Source organism: Hyaena hyaena, unplaced genomic scaffold (genome assembly GCF_003009895.1).
Source record: "Hyaena hyaena isolate Hyena2069 unplaced genomic scaffold, ASM300989v1 scaffold_524, whole genome shotgun sequence".
NCBI lineage: Eukaryota > Metazoa > Chordata > Mammalia > Carnivora > Hyaenidae > Hyaena > Hyaena hyaena.
The window spans coordinates 501,052-515,446 of NW_024081155.1; the positions used below are offsets into that span (position 1 = coordinate 501,052).

At 35.7% G+C, this 14,395-nt stretch overlaps 1 protein-coding gene across 1 annotated transcript in view; it reads left to right on the forward strand.

Moving 5' to 3' along the window:
* The first annotated feature begins 244 nt into the window (after positions 1–244).
* IL1RAPL1 (interleukin 1 receptor accessory protein like 1) overlaps positions 245–14,395 on the forward strand; it is a 656,727-nt gene continuing 642,576 nt past the window's right edge. The window contains exons 1-3 of the mRNA XM_039255353.1: positions 245–282; positions 6,166–6,272; positions 6,717–6,996. Coding sequence (XP_039111284.1) covers positions 245–282; positions 6,166–6,272; positions 6,717–6,996 — 425 coding nt within the window. The remainder of the gene's footprint in view (positions 283–6,165; positions 6,273–6,716; positions 6,997–14,395) is intronic.

Here is a 14,395-nt window from a genome sequence, read left to right on the forward strand (position 1 = left end):
CACCCACATAAATCTCTCCAAAGTATTTGAAAAGGCTTTTTCACAGTTACACTGTACATATATTTTACAGGCCCAAATCTGGGAACGTTCCACCCCAGATAAACATAATCAGGAAAATAGAAATGAGGACAAATTGTTGTGTGAACCAGTGCATGCTATAAAGGGTAGCTTGTGTTGTACTTAGCTGTTGTCATTGATGCTGATAATTTGGGGGCATCTCAGCCAGCATTGCCAATTTTCGTTTATGAAGTCCGTACTTGGAAAGAATAGCAGCCAGTGCAGGTAAAATACAGAATTTGCCTAATTAAAATCTATCATCAACCTTTTTGTTCAGTGTCTTGTGATAGCTTATGTGTGTGGTCTGTATTGCTTAAAATTCATGTCTCATTTTTGGGTTTTTCCAGCATACTAGGGGTAGAAACAAATGATGCCAGTGTGACAGTACATGCGTTTTAGGTCTGTCTGTGAGTCTTTTTAAAAGACTATTTATTATATTTTTATGGCCTAAAAATTGTAAATGAAAAAAATATAAAAATAGTTGAAGGGTCCCGCCACTTGACAGAAACGATGTAGATTTTTTGTTGACTGTGAAGGATATTTCAGTCTATGACAAAATGTATGAGTTGCTGGGTAAAGTAGCATTATTGCTCTCCCTGACTGCTAGTATTCAGTACATCACCCACTCCTACCAATTTAATCTCCTCTATCTTTTTCAAGTCTACTCCATTTCTCCTTCTTTACTACCACTGCCCAGCATCAGACCTTCAATAACATCACTCTCCTGGCTAAAATCTTATATCTCTGTCTAAAAACATAATCAGCATAGTGTATTTGTAAGTACTAGACTGGCCCCATCACAGAGCTGCTTAAAACTCTTCAATATCTCCCCCTTTGCCTTCACAATGAAACCAAACATTTGTTTACATCTCATAAAAGTACCTCCACAATTTGTCTTTGCTCACTTCTTTCCCCTCCTTTCTTGCTTTTTTTCTGCTTTAAACTTGTTTCTATAGCACAAAGCTGTTTGTAGTTCATGCAGAATTCTGCCAACTGTTATTTCTTTGTCTTTACTTTTGTGTGCACTTCCAAATTACATAACTATCTGTCTAGTCCTTATATGGTCCGATTCTTAACTTCTGACAGACATCTCAAATGTTTTTCCTTCATGGAACATGGTCCTGGCTGACCCTGCACATTTCTTAATCACTGCATTTCCGCAGTGTGCTTTTAATTTGTCAGTCTCTCCCATTAGCCTGTGAGCTCCTTGAAAACAAAGACTATGTCTGTCTGTCAGGATGTCTCCAACCCCTAGGACAGAAACTAGGAGGAAAGTAGTTCTTACTATACAAACATATAAATCTATGTTAGATCAACTTTCCTAGAATAGAACTTAGACAGGCTCTTGATGTGCAAAATTGATTGAGTGAATCCTCTTCAGGAAAATCCTAAAAGGGAGAGAGGGAAGCAGAATAGGAAAGGGGAGGGAAGAGGTCACAGGGAAACTGTAGTCTTGGCCTGGTGCATACACAGAGGAGCTCTGGAGCATGAACTGCCCTATAGGATTGTTCCTACCTGATGCAAAGAAGCAGCCTTTTTTACACTCAACGTCAGTCAATTGGCAGTGGGCACCCCCAAGGGGATGTAAATTTCCCAATAGGTGGCCCTTGTCAATACAGGATAATTTTCAAGAGAAGGAGACAACTATGAGCTGTTAGCATGAAGCCCTCCAAGTAGCTGGAGAACAGATGCATCAGTTTAGTAAAGGGGATCGGGTTGAGGAATCTATTACAGTATTGTAGATGTCTTAATCATTTTATCATTATTCCAATGTACATACCCAAGTGATACTTGAAGATTAATATAATTTGCCCTTTTATAAGTAAAGTCTTATGTTTTCATATTAGGATGTAATGTGTGTAAGCTCGACACATGGTTACACTTTTTTTTTTTTTTTTTTTTAGGCATGCAGCTTTCAAGCTGGTTACCATGGAACTATTTGTAATAGTGACTTAATTAAAAATACTTTCTCTGATCCCATTTGAATATACTTACATGATCCAGTCTGTGTAGCCTTTGTTCATGAAATGGTACATCAGTATAGAATACTTGTAAAGGAATTACTTCTGAATCTTAATTCCATCACTGCCTTCCTGTAAGTTCCCAGAACATTATGGGTAGCAACAAAAGTGAATGAGTATAGTGCTTCCTGCTCCCACCCCCCAGTATGACTTTAAGGCTTGATAAAATCTCATTGATCATGAAGGAATGTGTATTATAGAGGGGTCATTGAAATGGACTATGTCCATAGAACCCTCTCCTCAAGGAAGGAGAATACTAATAGTATATAACTTTCTGGGAGAGGCTTATAGAAAGGTGTCTTATTCTGAAAGACAGAAAAAAGAAAAAACAGATTGCATACTGTTGGCCTACCCAATTACCTGATGATAATTTTAATAACAGTAATGTTAACTTACATAATGGAGTTAACATTGTCTAGAAATATACTTTTGGAATGATTGTTTCCAAACCAGCAGAGCTTGTGTGCAAGTAAGGAAAAACTGAACAGAGCAGTAGCGATTCTGGTTATCAAGAGTTAGATTTTAAATTATTACCTTTTCTTTAAAGATTTGGCTTGTCCTCCTATACAGGATTTAAAAAAAAATGCTTTGTGGCTCTATAAAAAATGTATTCATAAGGAAAATGCGTACTGAAATATTTAGGGGTGAAATGTCATTATGTCTCTAACTTATTTTCACATGGTTTAAGAAAAAAATTATAATACCAAGTGACAGGGTGAGTGTGTATGAATGAGGCACAATTTTAACAAAACAAAAAAATATCACTCTTCACTTACTTCATTTAATAAAATGCTTTAATTTCAGGAAAAAAGACATAAGCCCATCATTTATTTAAATGTGTTTATCTAAATAATTTGAAAATATATTGAATCATTTTTATATATTATTTACAATCCTCCACAAAAAAGTATTAAAACATGTTAATGATTTTATAGTGTATTTTTGAACATCATGCATTTAGCTTAATGGTAGTAAACTTCCTAAACCATAGATCCTACGGTCTATTTCCATAGTCCAATGAACATAAAGTGTCTCTGACTTTTAAGGTACTGTTATTTCTTCATTTCACCTCTACCTTTTCCTTGTCTTTTGACTCTAAACTCTTGAAAACCTTTTACTGATTTATAGTGAAGTACTGAATAACTTTATTTTTTTATTTTTTAAATATTTTTATTTATTTCTAGGAGAGAGAGAGAGAGACAGTGTGAGCAGGGGAGGGTCAGAGAGAGAGGGAGATACAGACTCTGAAATAGGCTCCAGGCTCTGAGGTGGCAGTCAGCACAGAGCCCAACGCGGGGCTCGAACCCACGAACCACGAGATCATGACCTAAGCGAAAGTCGGACGCTTAACCGACTAAGCCACCTAGGCGCCCCTGAAGTACTGAATAACTTTAATTTGCAGTAATATTTATGGTTTTCTTTCATCATTTCCTGAGTAAACATATTCTGAAAGTATGTATTAATATCTCTGTCTCCAGTGCAATTCTCCCTCCGTTCTCTTGATTTAATTTGCTACTAACTTTTTAGAATTTTCTAGACTAAATATTTTTGTTTTTACCTTCAAGCATTTTTGCTTTATCTTACAAATCTTCTGGGATTTGAATAATTTTATCTCACTGTTTATACTGCTACCTTGAAGGTGTTTCAGCCTTTTTCGCTGGTAGCGATGTCTTCGGTGACAGATGGTCTCAGTTACAATAACTTGATTTTAGAATTGTATTATAATTCATGTAGTGGTAAAACAAGATAATTTCATGCTTATCATCAGAATTATAACTGTTTAAAATAAAATCCCACCTAGTATTTGTTTCATGCAATGACACAAATATACAAAATAATGTTGATAAATATCACATATAATTCATATAGCCTTGACTGTATCTTTGTGTACAACTATGTTATCCAATTTAGTGTGGTGTACCAGGTCCGCAAAAATCATTGACAGGAATCATGGTGGTAACTTGGGCATTGATGTCCACCAAGCTTCTAGCTAAATACAACCCTAATACAACTCTTTGATTGGACTCTTAGACCAGTTTGGTAATTGCAATGAACTAAATTAAAGAGTGTTGTGAAATTGAAAATACCTTAATTAGGAAATACAAGATTATGATCGTAAAGAGAATGAATTCTAGGGTCAGACATAGCTAGGTAGGAATCCTGGCACCTCCATTTATTAGCTGGTAGTGAGTGTCTTCAGTTGTAAAATTTAGTTTTTAACTTATCTACTCATTCATTCATTCAGTAAATGTATATTGAGCTCATTAGCAGACATTGTTCCAGGCACTGAGGCTAAAGACTTGAGTTAAAAGGACAAAGTCCCTGACCTCACTGGGCTTACCTTCTGCTGGGGAGTTGAAGCAAACAAAAAGTGGGTACATAATGTAATACCACATAGTATTAAGGCCTATGAAAAATATTGGAGCCAAACTTGGAATAAGTGATCAGGGTAGGAAACTGGTGTTTCAGACAGGGTAATTACAAAAGACTTCCAAAAAGAGGTGATATTTGAAGGAGGAAGGAAGAGAGGAAGCCATGCACTTGGTGAGAAAGCTTCTCTGAAGAGAGAACACTTCGTTCAAAAACCTTAATAGATATTTTTGTGAAGGGTAAGTGAAAATTTGTAAACTCAGCCTTAGTTAAGTGCTCATTAGCTGTTAGATATTATTTTGAGAAAAGAAGTGTAGATAATTCCATAGATTATGTGTCTTCTTTGCTCTAATAATGTATACCATCCTTTTCATCTCGATTATTTCCCTTCTCTTGAATCCTACATTGTTCATCCTATTCTCAGATCCTTTAGCTTACACTCTTTTTAATCTGTAGCAAGTTAAATTCTTCTTGGAGTATTCACATGCTACTGCTCTTACAGGTCCCTCTTTTCTTCTTACCATTTTGCTTAGTATTTGTATTTTGTGAGTTTTGTTAAATTGATTCACTTACTAAATATTGGGCAACTGCCATCTCTAAGCAAGGAATTCACCATTCCTGTATGATGATGATAGTGGGGATATACCTGTTCTGTGGGGACCTGTTGTTTTGTGTGTATGTGATTTAAAAACGGTGTCAAGATACCATTTGGAAGGTGGTGCTCCCAGGAAACCCAGAAAACCCAACCAGGCCCCACCCCCATCAGCCACATTTTTCACCATGGTTTCTACTTCATGCTTCCCTTGATGCATCCAGCAGAGCAAAGTGACTGTCTACCTCCGTGTCTGGCTGTGAAACCACTACCAGAACTTGACCTACTTTTGTTACATTTATTTTTGCCTTATTTGAATGTAAAATATTTATTTCTGATTTTGTCATTGGGTGTCCAATCAGAGAGATAAACCACACACCTATTTTAACAAGGAAAGCTTATATAAAGAAGTATCAAATATAACAGGGCACTGGAGTGATGAAGGACTGGCTAGTAAGAAAGAAAGATGTATTAGTCTTCTGCGTCTGCCATAACAAATTACCATAGCCTAGATGGCTTACACACAGAGATTTATTTCTCACAGATGTGGAGGCTGAGAAGTCTAAGACCAAGGTGCTGGCTGATTTGATTTCTAATGAGGGCCCTCTTTCTGGCTTACAGATGACCACCTTCTTGCTGTGTGCCCACATTGCCTCTTGTCTGTGAACCCCATCTCATGGAGGAAGGGAGGGAGGGAAGAAGGAAGGGAGAGACGGAGACAGAGAACCTCTGTGGTGTCTTTTATAAAAGCAGTAATCCCTTTATGAGGGGACTGCCCTCATTACCTCATCTAAACATACTTATCTCCCAAAGACCCTACCTCCAAATACAATCACATTGGGGATTAAGTCTTCAACATGTGAATTTTAGGACATAAACATTCAGTCCATAGGAAAAAAAGAAAGAAAAAAAGAAGAAAAAGAAACACCCTAAAAACTAGAAGGATTGCTACCATTTTGCCCCTCTGGCTGAGAGCATCCAAGGGAAAGCTCCGCTCCATCCTTTCCCTTCAGAACTGAGATCCAAACCTTATTAGGAAAGTCCATGGCTGAGTGAATGGTAGACATCACTGGAGGTACCATGATGGCAGAATGTGTTGGAAATCTGCCCTCTGGAATTTGACAGTGATTCACCTTCTGAGGTACCTGAGAAAGCTGTCCATGAGACAGAGTTAAACAATATCAAAGCTGCTGGCTACCGGGCACTGCAGGAGCCGGATAAGCGGGAGCCAGGTGCTGGGGCAGCCTCGCTCACTGCAAAACCCTGCAACGGAAGCATGCCGAGCTCAGGGAGCAAAATCCTTTCCTCCTTTGCTGTCTCTCCAGAACCTTCTACTAACAAAGCTGTAGTGCCAGTTAGCAAAGGAAAGATATTTCAAAGGTCCAAATCCAGTTTCAAAGAATAGGCAAAAAAAATGCATTTAGAGTTAATTGCACTGATATAAACTAAGAATAAATAGCAGCAGAAGCAACGTGATGAACATATTGCTTATTAGCAGGGTAAATTACTTTTCAGTGCCCTTCCAAATCGTATCCATTGCTGCATCCTCTGGTTCAATATGGATGCCTAGTAAATGTTTGGTGAATGTATCAGGGAATGAATGAACTAATTACTTCACATTTTTTCCTCTAATTTTTTTGTCACTCTCTCTCTCTCTCTCTCTCTTTTTACTATAGCTGATGGATGCACTGATTGGTCTGTCGATATCAAGAAATACCAAGTTTTGGTTGGAGAGCCTGTTCGAATCAAATGTGCCCTCTTTTACGGTTATATCAGAGCAAATTACTCCCTGGCCCAAAGTGCTGGACTCAGTTTGATGTGGTACAAAAGCTCTGGCCCTGGAGACTTCGAAGAGCCAATAGCCTTTGATGGAAGTAGAATGAGCAAGGAAGAAGACTCCATTTGGTTCCGGCCAACACTACTGCAGGACAGCGGCCTTTATGCCTGTGTCATCAGGTATCCTTTTATTTCTATTACTCCTGAATCAATTAAATTATATGCTGCTTTCTTACACTAAAGTTTTGCTACTCTCCCTTTCACCTAAAGGTTTTGTCTCAATATTTGTGTGTGTTGCTGCTTTCTCAAATTTAGAACCTAAATCATAAAAAGATGGGATTGGAATTTATATTGAGACATTATTTCTGGCTTATGGAGAAAAGAGATACCATCTGGGTATCTACTTATGTTGCCAGAAATTACTAAAGACTATGAAATAAAATTTATAGAGGAGGTGAAATGTTGCAAATAAAATGTAAGCAAAGACTTGCAGAAAGGATGCATAGTTTATTGCTAAATGGGTTGTAACATTTTGTTATTGCCCTTCACAGACAAATAGAGCACAGATACCTCTGGTTTGCATACATCTGTAAAGATGATTTAGGTAAACGTGTGTATGTGCACTGCAAGACAAAGGCAGCATTGCCATGATAGGGACTAATAAGGCTGTGTTCCAGATCATTTTGTTAACTAAAAGTGCTGGTAGATACAAAAAATTTCCTGGGTCCCTCAGGGCCAAAGGAAAGTTAATAACAAAGCCTATACCTTTATCCACAAAGAAACTCATCACATATCCATACATCTTTGTCTCCTTATGGAAGAGACATATGTAGTTTGCTTAATGATAATGCATTGAAACAGTATCCATGTAACACATTAGCAGTTAAAAATCTCAGTTTAAGCATTTAGCCCTTCATGGATTGTGAATCACACCCTGCATGAATGATTGTGGATGTCATTAGACTATAAGAGCATTGGCAAAGCAGGGTACAGGCATATAGAGGGTGTGTTTAAACTTTGTCTTTTTCAATTTTTGTTTACTAAGGGAAATAAAGCCAAATCTAATGCAGTAGATACTCAATTTGTGAGGAAGTCTCACAATCACCTAGTGTCCTTTTCAAATCTACATTCAACCTTCATTTCTGAAACTCACATCTGCAGAATGTGATCACTCCTCTATTTGAGGATCTTGCTTCCCACCACCCCTCCCACGACTTACACTTAGAAGAATTACCTTTTTTTTTTTTTTTTTTTTTTTTTTTTTTTTTTTTTTTTTTTTTTTTTTTTTTTTTTTTTTTTTTTTTTTTTTTTTTTTTTTTTTTTTTTTTTTTTTTTTTTTTTTTTTTTTTTTTTTTTTTTTTTTTTTTTTTTTTTTTTTTTTTAGAATTACCTTTATGCTGAGTCATGGCCACCTGTGTGTTAGGACATTAGGACATTAAAATGAGCCAAAGCCACCTCAAAGTTAAACAGAAATGTATCTTTTTAAACCCTAATAATATATAGGCTAAAGTTCATTTTGGGAAATATAAGTGGATGCAAATGAAGTTGTGCTTGGGAAAAATGTCGAGTGGATTACAAATGATCAAATGCATCATTCCTTTGGCAACTGTTGTTCTTTCCATTCCGGTCTACCCATCCTTTTATGGTCAACCATATCTCTTATTAGAAGTAGAGATTTTGTAGTGGCATTGATAAATAATTGACATACTAGTACAGCTAAAGAGTACTCTTTGGACTGACTTGCCTCACTTAACTAATAGTGATTTGATTTAATTTCATTCTGTTTCTTTTTAAAACAAAATCATTATTTCTGATTGTTCATGCATGTAGAGGTGATTCTTCAAGATAGGCAAATGTGTGTCCTCATTTATCTGAGATTAGAAGTGAGCTGGATGTCCGCAGTCTGACACTTCATTTCATTATATATTGTTGATGGGAAAATAATGATGCTTTCACATTAGTAATCTGACTTTCTAAAGCACTGAAGTTGCACTTCTTTGATGTGTTTAAATATACACTGTGACCCAATACACTGAGAAATTACATTAACATGTCCCTGAATTTATGGTTGAAGTAATGAACGAAAGGTTGAAAAGTTGCAAAAACAATGACATTTGCCATGTGTGTCTACATTTTAATGGAAGGTGAAACTAAAAGGCAAACACCTTAAAGTTTTATATGTGCCACATAGTATTCTAGAGAAAGTGATAAACTGCAGAAAGAAGTTACTTTTGTTATTGAAATTCAGATATTCCACTTGACTTGAAGTTAGTGTTGATATGGCTTCCTTTTTCAGTTTGGAAAGTAGTACTCAAGATCTTTATAAATAGCAGTTTAAGTAGCATTGCTTGGTGTTGGCGTGAGAGGAGCCCAAGGCTGTTAGTTGAGTCACTGACATTTTGGCATGTTGTTATCTATCATACAACAAAACTGTCACCATTGGTTTTTAAATCATCCAGATGCAAAGAATTTTAGGTGTTTGAAAAAGTTAGCTTGTACTCAAACATTGTCGTCTCTCTCATAAGTGTTCTGGGTATTTATCAATGAAAAAGGTTTAACAATAAGGCTTTTCACGTACAGCTGATTTGCATTTACACCTATATATGTACAATGAAATGGTGTAAATAATGGAAACACCTAAGATTACTATCCGCATAACAAGCAAGAGCATTCTTACTCTCTTCTCTTCGTATCATTTCTGGACACAGTAACGCCATTAATTCTTTGTTGCATGCTATGTGGCTTTTGCCTGAGTTTTCTCCTTTCAAATTTATTGTTTTGATTTTACATGACAGAATAAACGAAGGAGAGCTGTACAACAATTTCCTTTCATTTCCTTTAGAGTGAACTTACCTTATTAAGAAAACTGAAATTTTCTTGTACTCTTGACATCCAACTTTTAACCCACCTCTTCAGTTATACACTATTGGCAGTTTCATAAGCCAAGCTAGACAGTGCTCCTGTGAGTATTTTAATGCCTCCCCAAAATGGAAGCACACTACATTGTTTAGCACCCTATTTTTTAAGTAAAATTTGTAATTTTAGGTAATTATAGTTTCATATTCAGTTATAAGAAATACATAAAGAGATCCTATGAATCCCTTACCTGGTTTCCCTCAATGGTAACATTTTACAGAACTGTAGCTACAAACTCATAATCAGAGTTTTGACATCGAACCAGTCAAGATGCGGAATATTGCCATCACCTCAGTGACCTTCCTGTTGTTCCATCTACCTTCCTCCCCCATCATTCCCATACCCTTGACAACCAGTAGTCTTTTCTCCATATCTATTTTTTAACTCAAAATGTTATTAAGTGAATTCATGTATTATATAACTTTCCGGAATTGGATTGTTCACTCAACATAATTCCTTTGAAATCTATCCAAGTTGTTGTATGTATCTGTAATTTGTTCCTGTTTATCGCTGAGTACTGTTCCATGGTATGGACATTACCACAGTGTTTATTCACTCATTGAAAGACATCTAGGTTGTTTCCAGTTTGGGGCTATTGAAAATAAAGCTTCTGTGGACATTCATGAATATTGTTTTATGAACATAAGTTTTCATTTTTCTGTGAAAAAAATGCCCAAGAATGAATTTGGGTTAAATAGAAGTTGCTTGTTTAGTGTATAGGAAACTGCCCAACTATTTTCCAGAATACCATTTTACATTCCCACCAACAATATATGAATAATCCAGTTTTTCCACATCCTTGCAGTATTTGGTATTGTCATTATTTGTTATTGTAACCATCAGTGTATCATGATATCTCATTGTGGTTTCCCTAAGGGCTAATGATGTTTAACACATTTTCAAGTGCTAATTTGCTATCTTTCCTCTTCCGTGAAATGTCTGTTAGGTCTTTTGCCTATTCATTAATTGAATGATTTGTGTTCTTACTGTTAAGTTTTGAGAATTCTTTATATAGTCTACATAATAGTCCTTTTTTGAATATGTAGTTTGCAAATATTTTCTGTCAATCTGTAGTTTATCTTTCATCCTCTTAATAAGATCTTTTGCAGAGCAAAAGTTTTTAATTTTCAGGAAGTTCAATTTATTATTTTTTCATTTATGGATCATACTTGTGATATGAAGAACTCTTTGTGTAACCCTAGATCCTGAAGATTTTCTCTTATTTTTTAATTAACTTTTGTGCCAGAAGTTCTATTGTTTTACATTTGTTTGTGATCCATTTTGACTTAACATTTATGTAAAGTGTAAAGTTTATTTAGCTTCTTGGGTAGATGTCCAGTTGCTCCAGCACCATTGCTTGGAAAAGTTATGCTTCCTCCATGGACTTGCCTTTGCACATTTATTCAAAATCAGTTGGGCATGTTTGTGTGGTTCTATTTTTGATTTCTGTCTTCTACACCTTTGACCTGTATGTGTAGCCCTGTGCTGGTACTTCTCTGTCTTAGTGTAGCTATTTAGTAGGATTAAATGTCTAGTAGGGTGACTCCTCCTATGTCATCCTTCTTTTTCAAGATTGTTCTACCTATTATAGGGCCCATTCCTTTCAAAATCAATTTTAGCATAAGATGGTCTGTGTCTACAAAAAAAAAAAAAAAAAACTTTCTTGGAATATTGACAGGAATTGCATTAAACCTATAAATCAATTTGGGGAAAGTTGTTATCTTTACTATGCACAATCTTCCAGTCTATGAACTCAGTAGATGTCTCCATTTATTTAGGATTTTTCTTTGATTTCTTCATTAGTTTTTTGTACTTTTCAGCATTCAAATTCTGTACACATTTTGTTAAGATTATACCTAAGTATTTCATTTTCTTTGGTGTGTTTGTAAGTGGCAGTATCTTCTTAATTTCATTTTGAGCATGTACATTTTTAGCACTGTTAGAAATCTGATTGGTTTTTGTGTAATTCATTTCTCAAAATGTACTTTTTTCAAATGACATGCCTGTAATATGTTCTATCTAGTATCTAGTTCCTTTGCATGTCTTTTTTTTTATTAAAATTTTTTATTTAAATTCTAGTCAATTAACTTAGAGTGTAATATTGGTTGCAGAAGTAGAATTTAGTGTTATCACCTACATGTTCAACACAAGTGCCCTCAATACCCATCACCTTTGCCCAAGTCTAGGTGTTGTCTTTAGAGGCTAAATAACTTCTTTCTCATTGAAAATACATATTAAGCATCTATCATAAGGCACATAATTGGAAAATCCATTCATTTATTCATCCCTATAACACACATCTATTGATCATTAACTGATATGCTAATGCTAGGCTTACAAAGATCAAAAAAAATTGTTTTTACCCTCAAGTAGATGATATAAGAGAAAATAAGCGAGTTACAGATACTGCGATCACAGTATAGAATACAGTGGAATTCCACCAAGATGAAGTAGCCCATTTCTTCCAGTCTTCTACCTTACAACTAAAAAGGCAGAAAATAACACAACAAATAGGTATAGGAAGTCTGGGAAAGATGGGAAAAAGGATTGTCTGGGGACCTCAGGACTTGAGGAAATGATATGACCACCATGTTTTACTTGCCTCACCAAATGATGTTGACAGGGCCTAGCAAGGAGCTAGGTCTCTTCCATCCCCTACCTGGCAGTAGCAGGCAGCAGTAATATGATCTCCCTGCGTGAAGTAGGGTCAAACATCTGAGTCACAGGGTGATCTTTCATCCTTTTCCTGGTGATACTAGGCTGGAATTATATTTTGCTTTAAGAGTAATGTAATTGGGATCCAGTAGCAAGCTGAGCCTCCACCTCTACCCAGCAGTAATGAGAATCCACGAGATGAGTCTAGACTTCACCCCTCTTCCATGGTATCAGTGGGGAATAAAGAAAGCTTCTACCTTAAACAAGGCAGAATGAGGTGGTGTGAGATAGGGTTAGTTGCTGTCTATTTTCCCACTATCCCTTCTGTGGTCTCAGTGGGATTCAACAGGAAGTGAGTTTACTCCCTGACTGGAGATTACAAGGCCTTGTGAATCACTGACACACTTTCACCAGGAAGGTGTGAGCACTGCTGAGAAAGTAGCTAAACATACATAAGCATTCAGTCCTCATCTTACATTTCAACAGGAGGATTGCCTGCTTTAAAAAAAAAAAAAAAAAAAAAAAAGTAAATACTATCCAAATTTTCATAATATCTAAAATGTGTAGAATATAATAAAAAACACTCACTGGTCTTACTATGAGTCATGAAAATTGCAACATGAATGAGAAATGAAAACAGTTACTAACACTGAGATGAATCAGATGTTGGAATTAACCAACAAGGATTTTCAAGGAACCATCATAAAAATATTTCAGCAAGTAACTAAAAAAACTCTTGAAACATGAAAAAAAATGAAAACTTCAGCAAAGAAATGTAAAAGAAAAACAAGTGAACGTTGTTAAACTGAAAATGATCGTAACTAAAAACTCATTGGAGGGGTTTAATAGTTGAGTGGAGATGATAAAAGACAACTAGACTTCTTTACTATTATATGAAAACTTCACTTACAAGGGCCAAAGAACTTCAAATTGACAGATCCTTGGGTTCTTTCTTGGTTTTCTTAGCACCAATTTTTATCACTTCTACTTTTTGTTCTCTGATAGATAGCTCAGTAAATTTCCTTAGGATCTTCTTCCTTTGGAATTTTCTTGAATGTTAGTGTTTACCAGAATTTTGTTTACACTTCTTCCCTTTATTCTATTATACCACTTGTTCTCAGCTTTGGCTGCTTATTGAAATTAACTGGGGAGCTTTTAAAAACTATTAATTAAAAAAAAAAGCCTATTAATTTATGTGTACCATTCCAGATCAGTTAAATATAGGTATCAGATGATTCTGTTGTGTAGCCAGCTTGAGAATCATAGTACCTGATCTTATTTATTCACTATTTTCACTTATAACACATTTATGAATTATTCAAAAGTGATTCCAAATATTTTCACAAGCACTAGAAGTTTCCTAATAGTTCTTTCTTCTTGTTTGTCCATGAGACATATTGAATTCAGCAGTGTGCCAAAATTTATTTCAAAACCTGCTTCAAGGAACCTATCTCCTCTTGAAGGTGCTTCCTTTTCCTTCTTTTCTTAGTAAATACCATAGCCATCACCCCAGGATCTCTAGCTGGGAAATTAGCACTTAACTTTTTTTAAATCTTCCTCACCTTGCTTTAAGCGGTTACCAAGACCTCTCCAGGTTACTTTCAGCTCTCCAGTTGAATACAAGGTGCTTAAGTAGTTTCCCTGCCTCTAGATTTTTGTTTTTTGTTTTTTGTTTTTTTTTCTATTTTAGTTACTACTTCACAGGGCTTCAGTGTTTTCAATGGGAATATTTCATTTCTATACATAAAAGTCTTTGATGGGCCCTATTACTCAGCAAAATGAAGTCCAAAGACTTTGCTTGGCATCCATGTCCCTTAACAGTCAAGTTTCAACCTTTCATTCCAGACTCATCTTGGGTGTTTATCTCTTTAGGCACCTTGTCCTATGCTCTCACCATTTTGTTTGCTGTTCGCAAATGAAACTGTGAATTTTCCTTACTCTTCCATTCTTTGTCTCTTCATCTGAAATTTTTTTCTACCTATCTGAATAATTATTCTTTGAAGAAGAT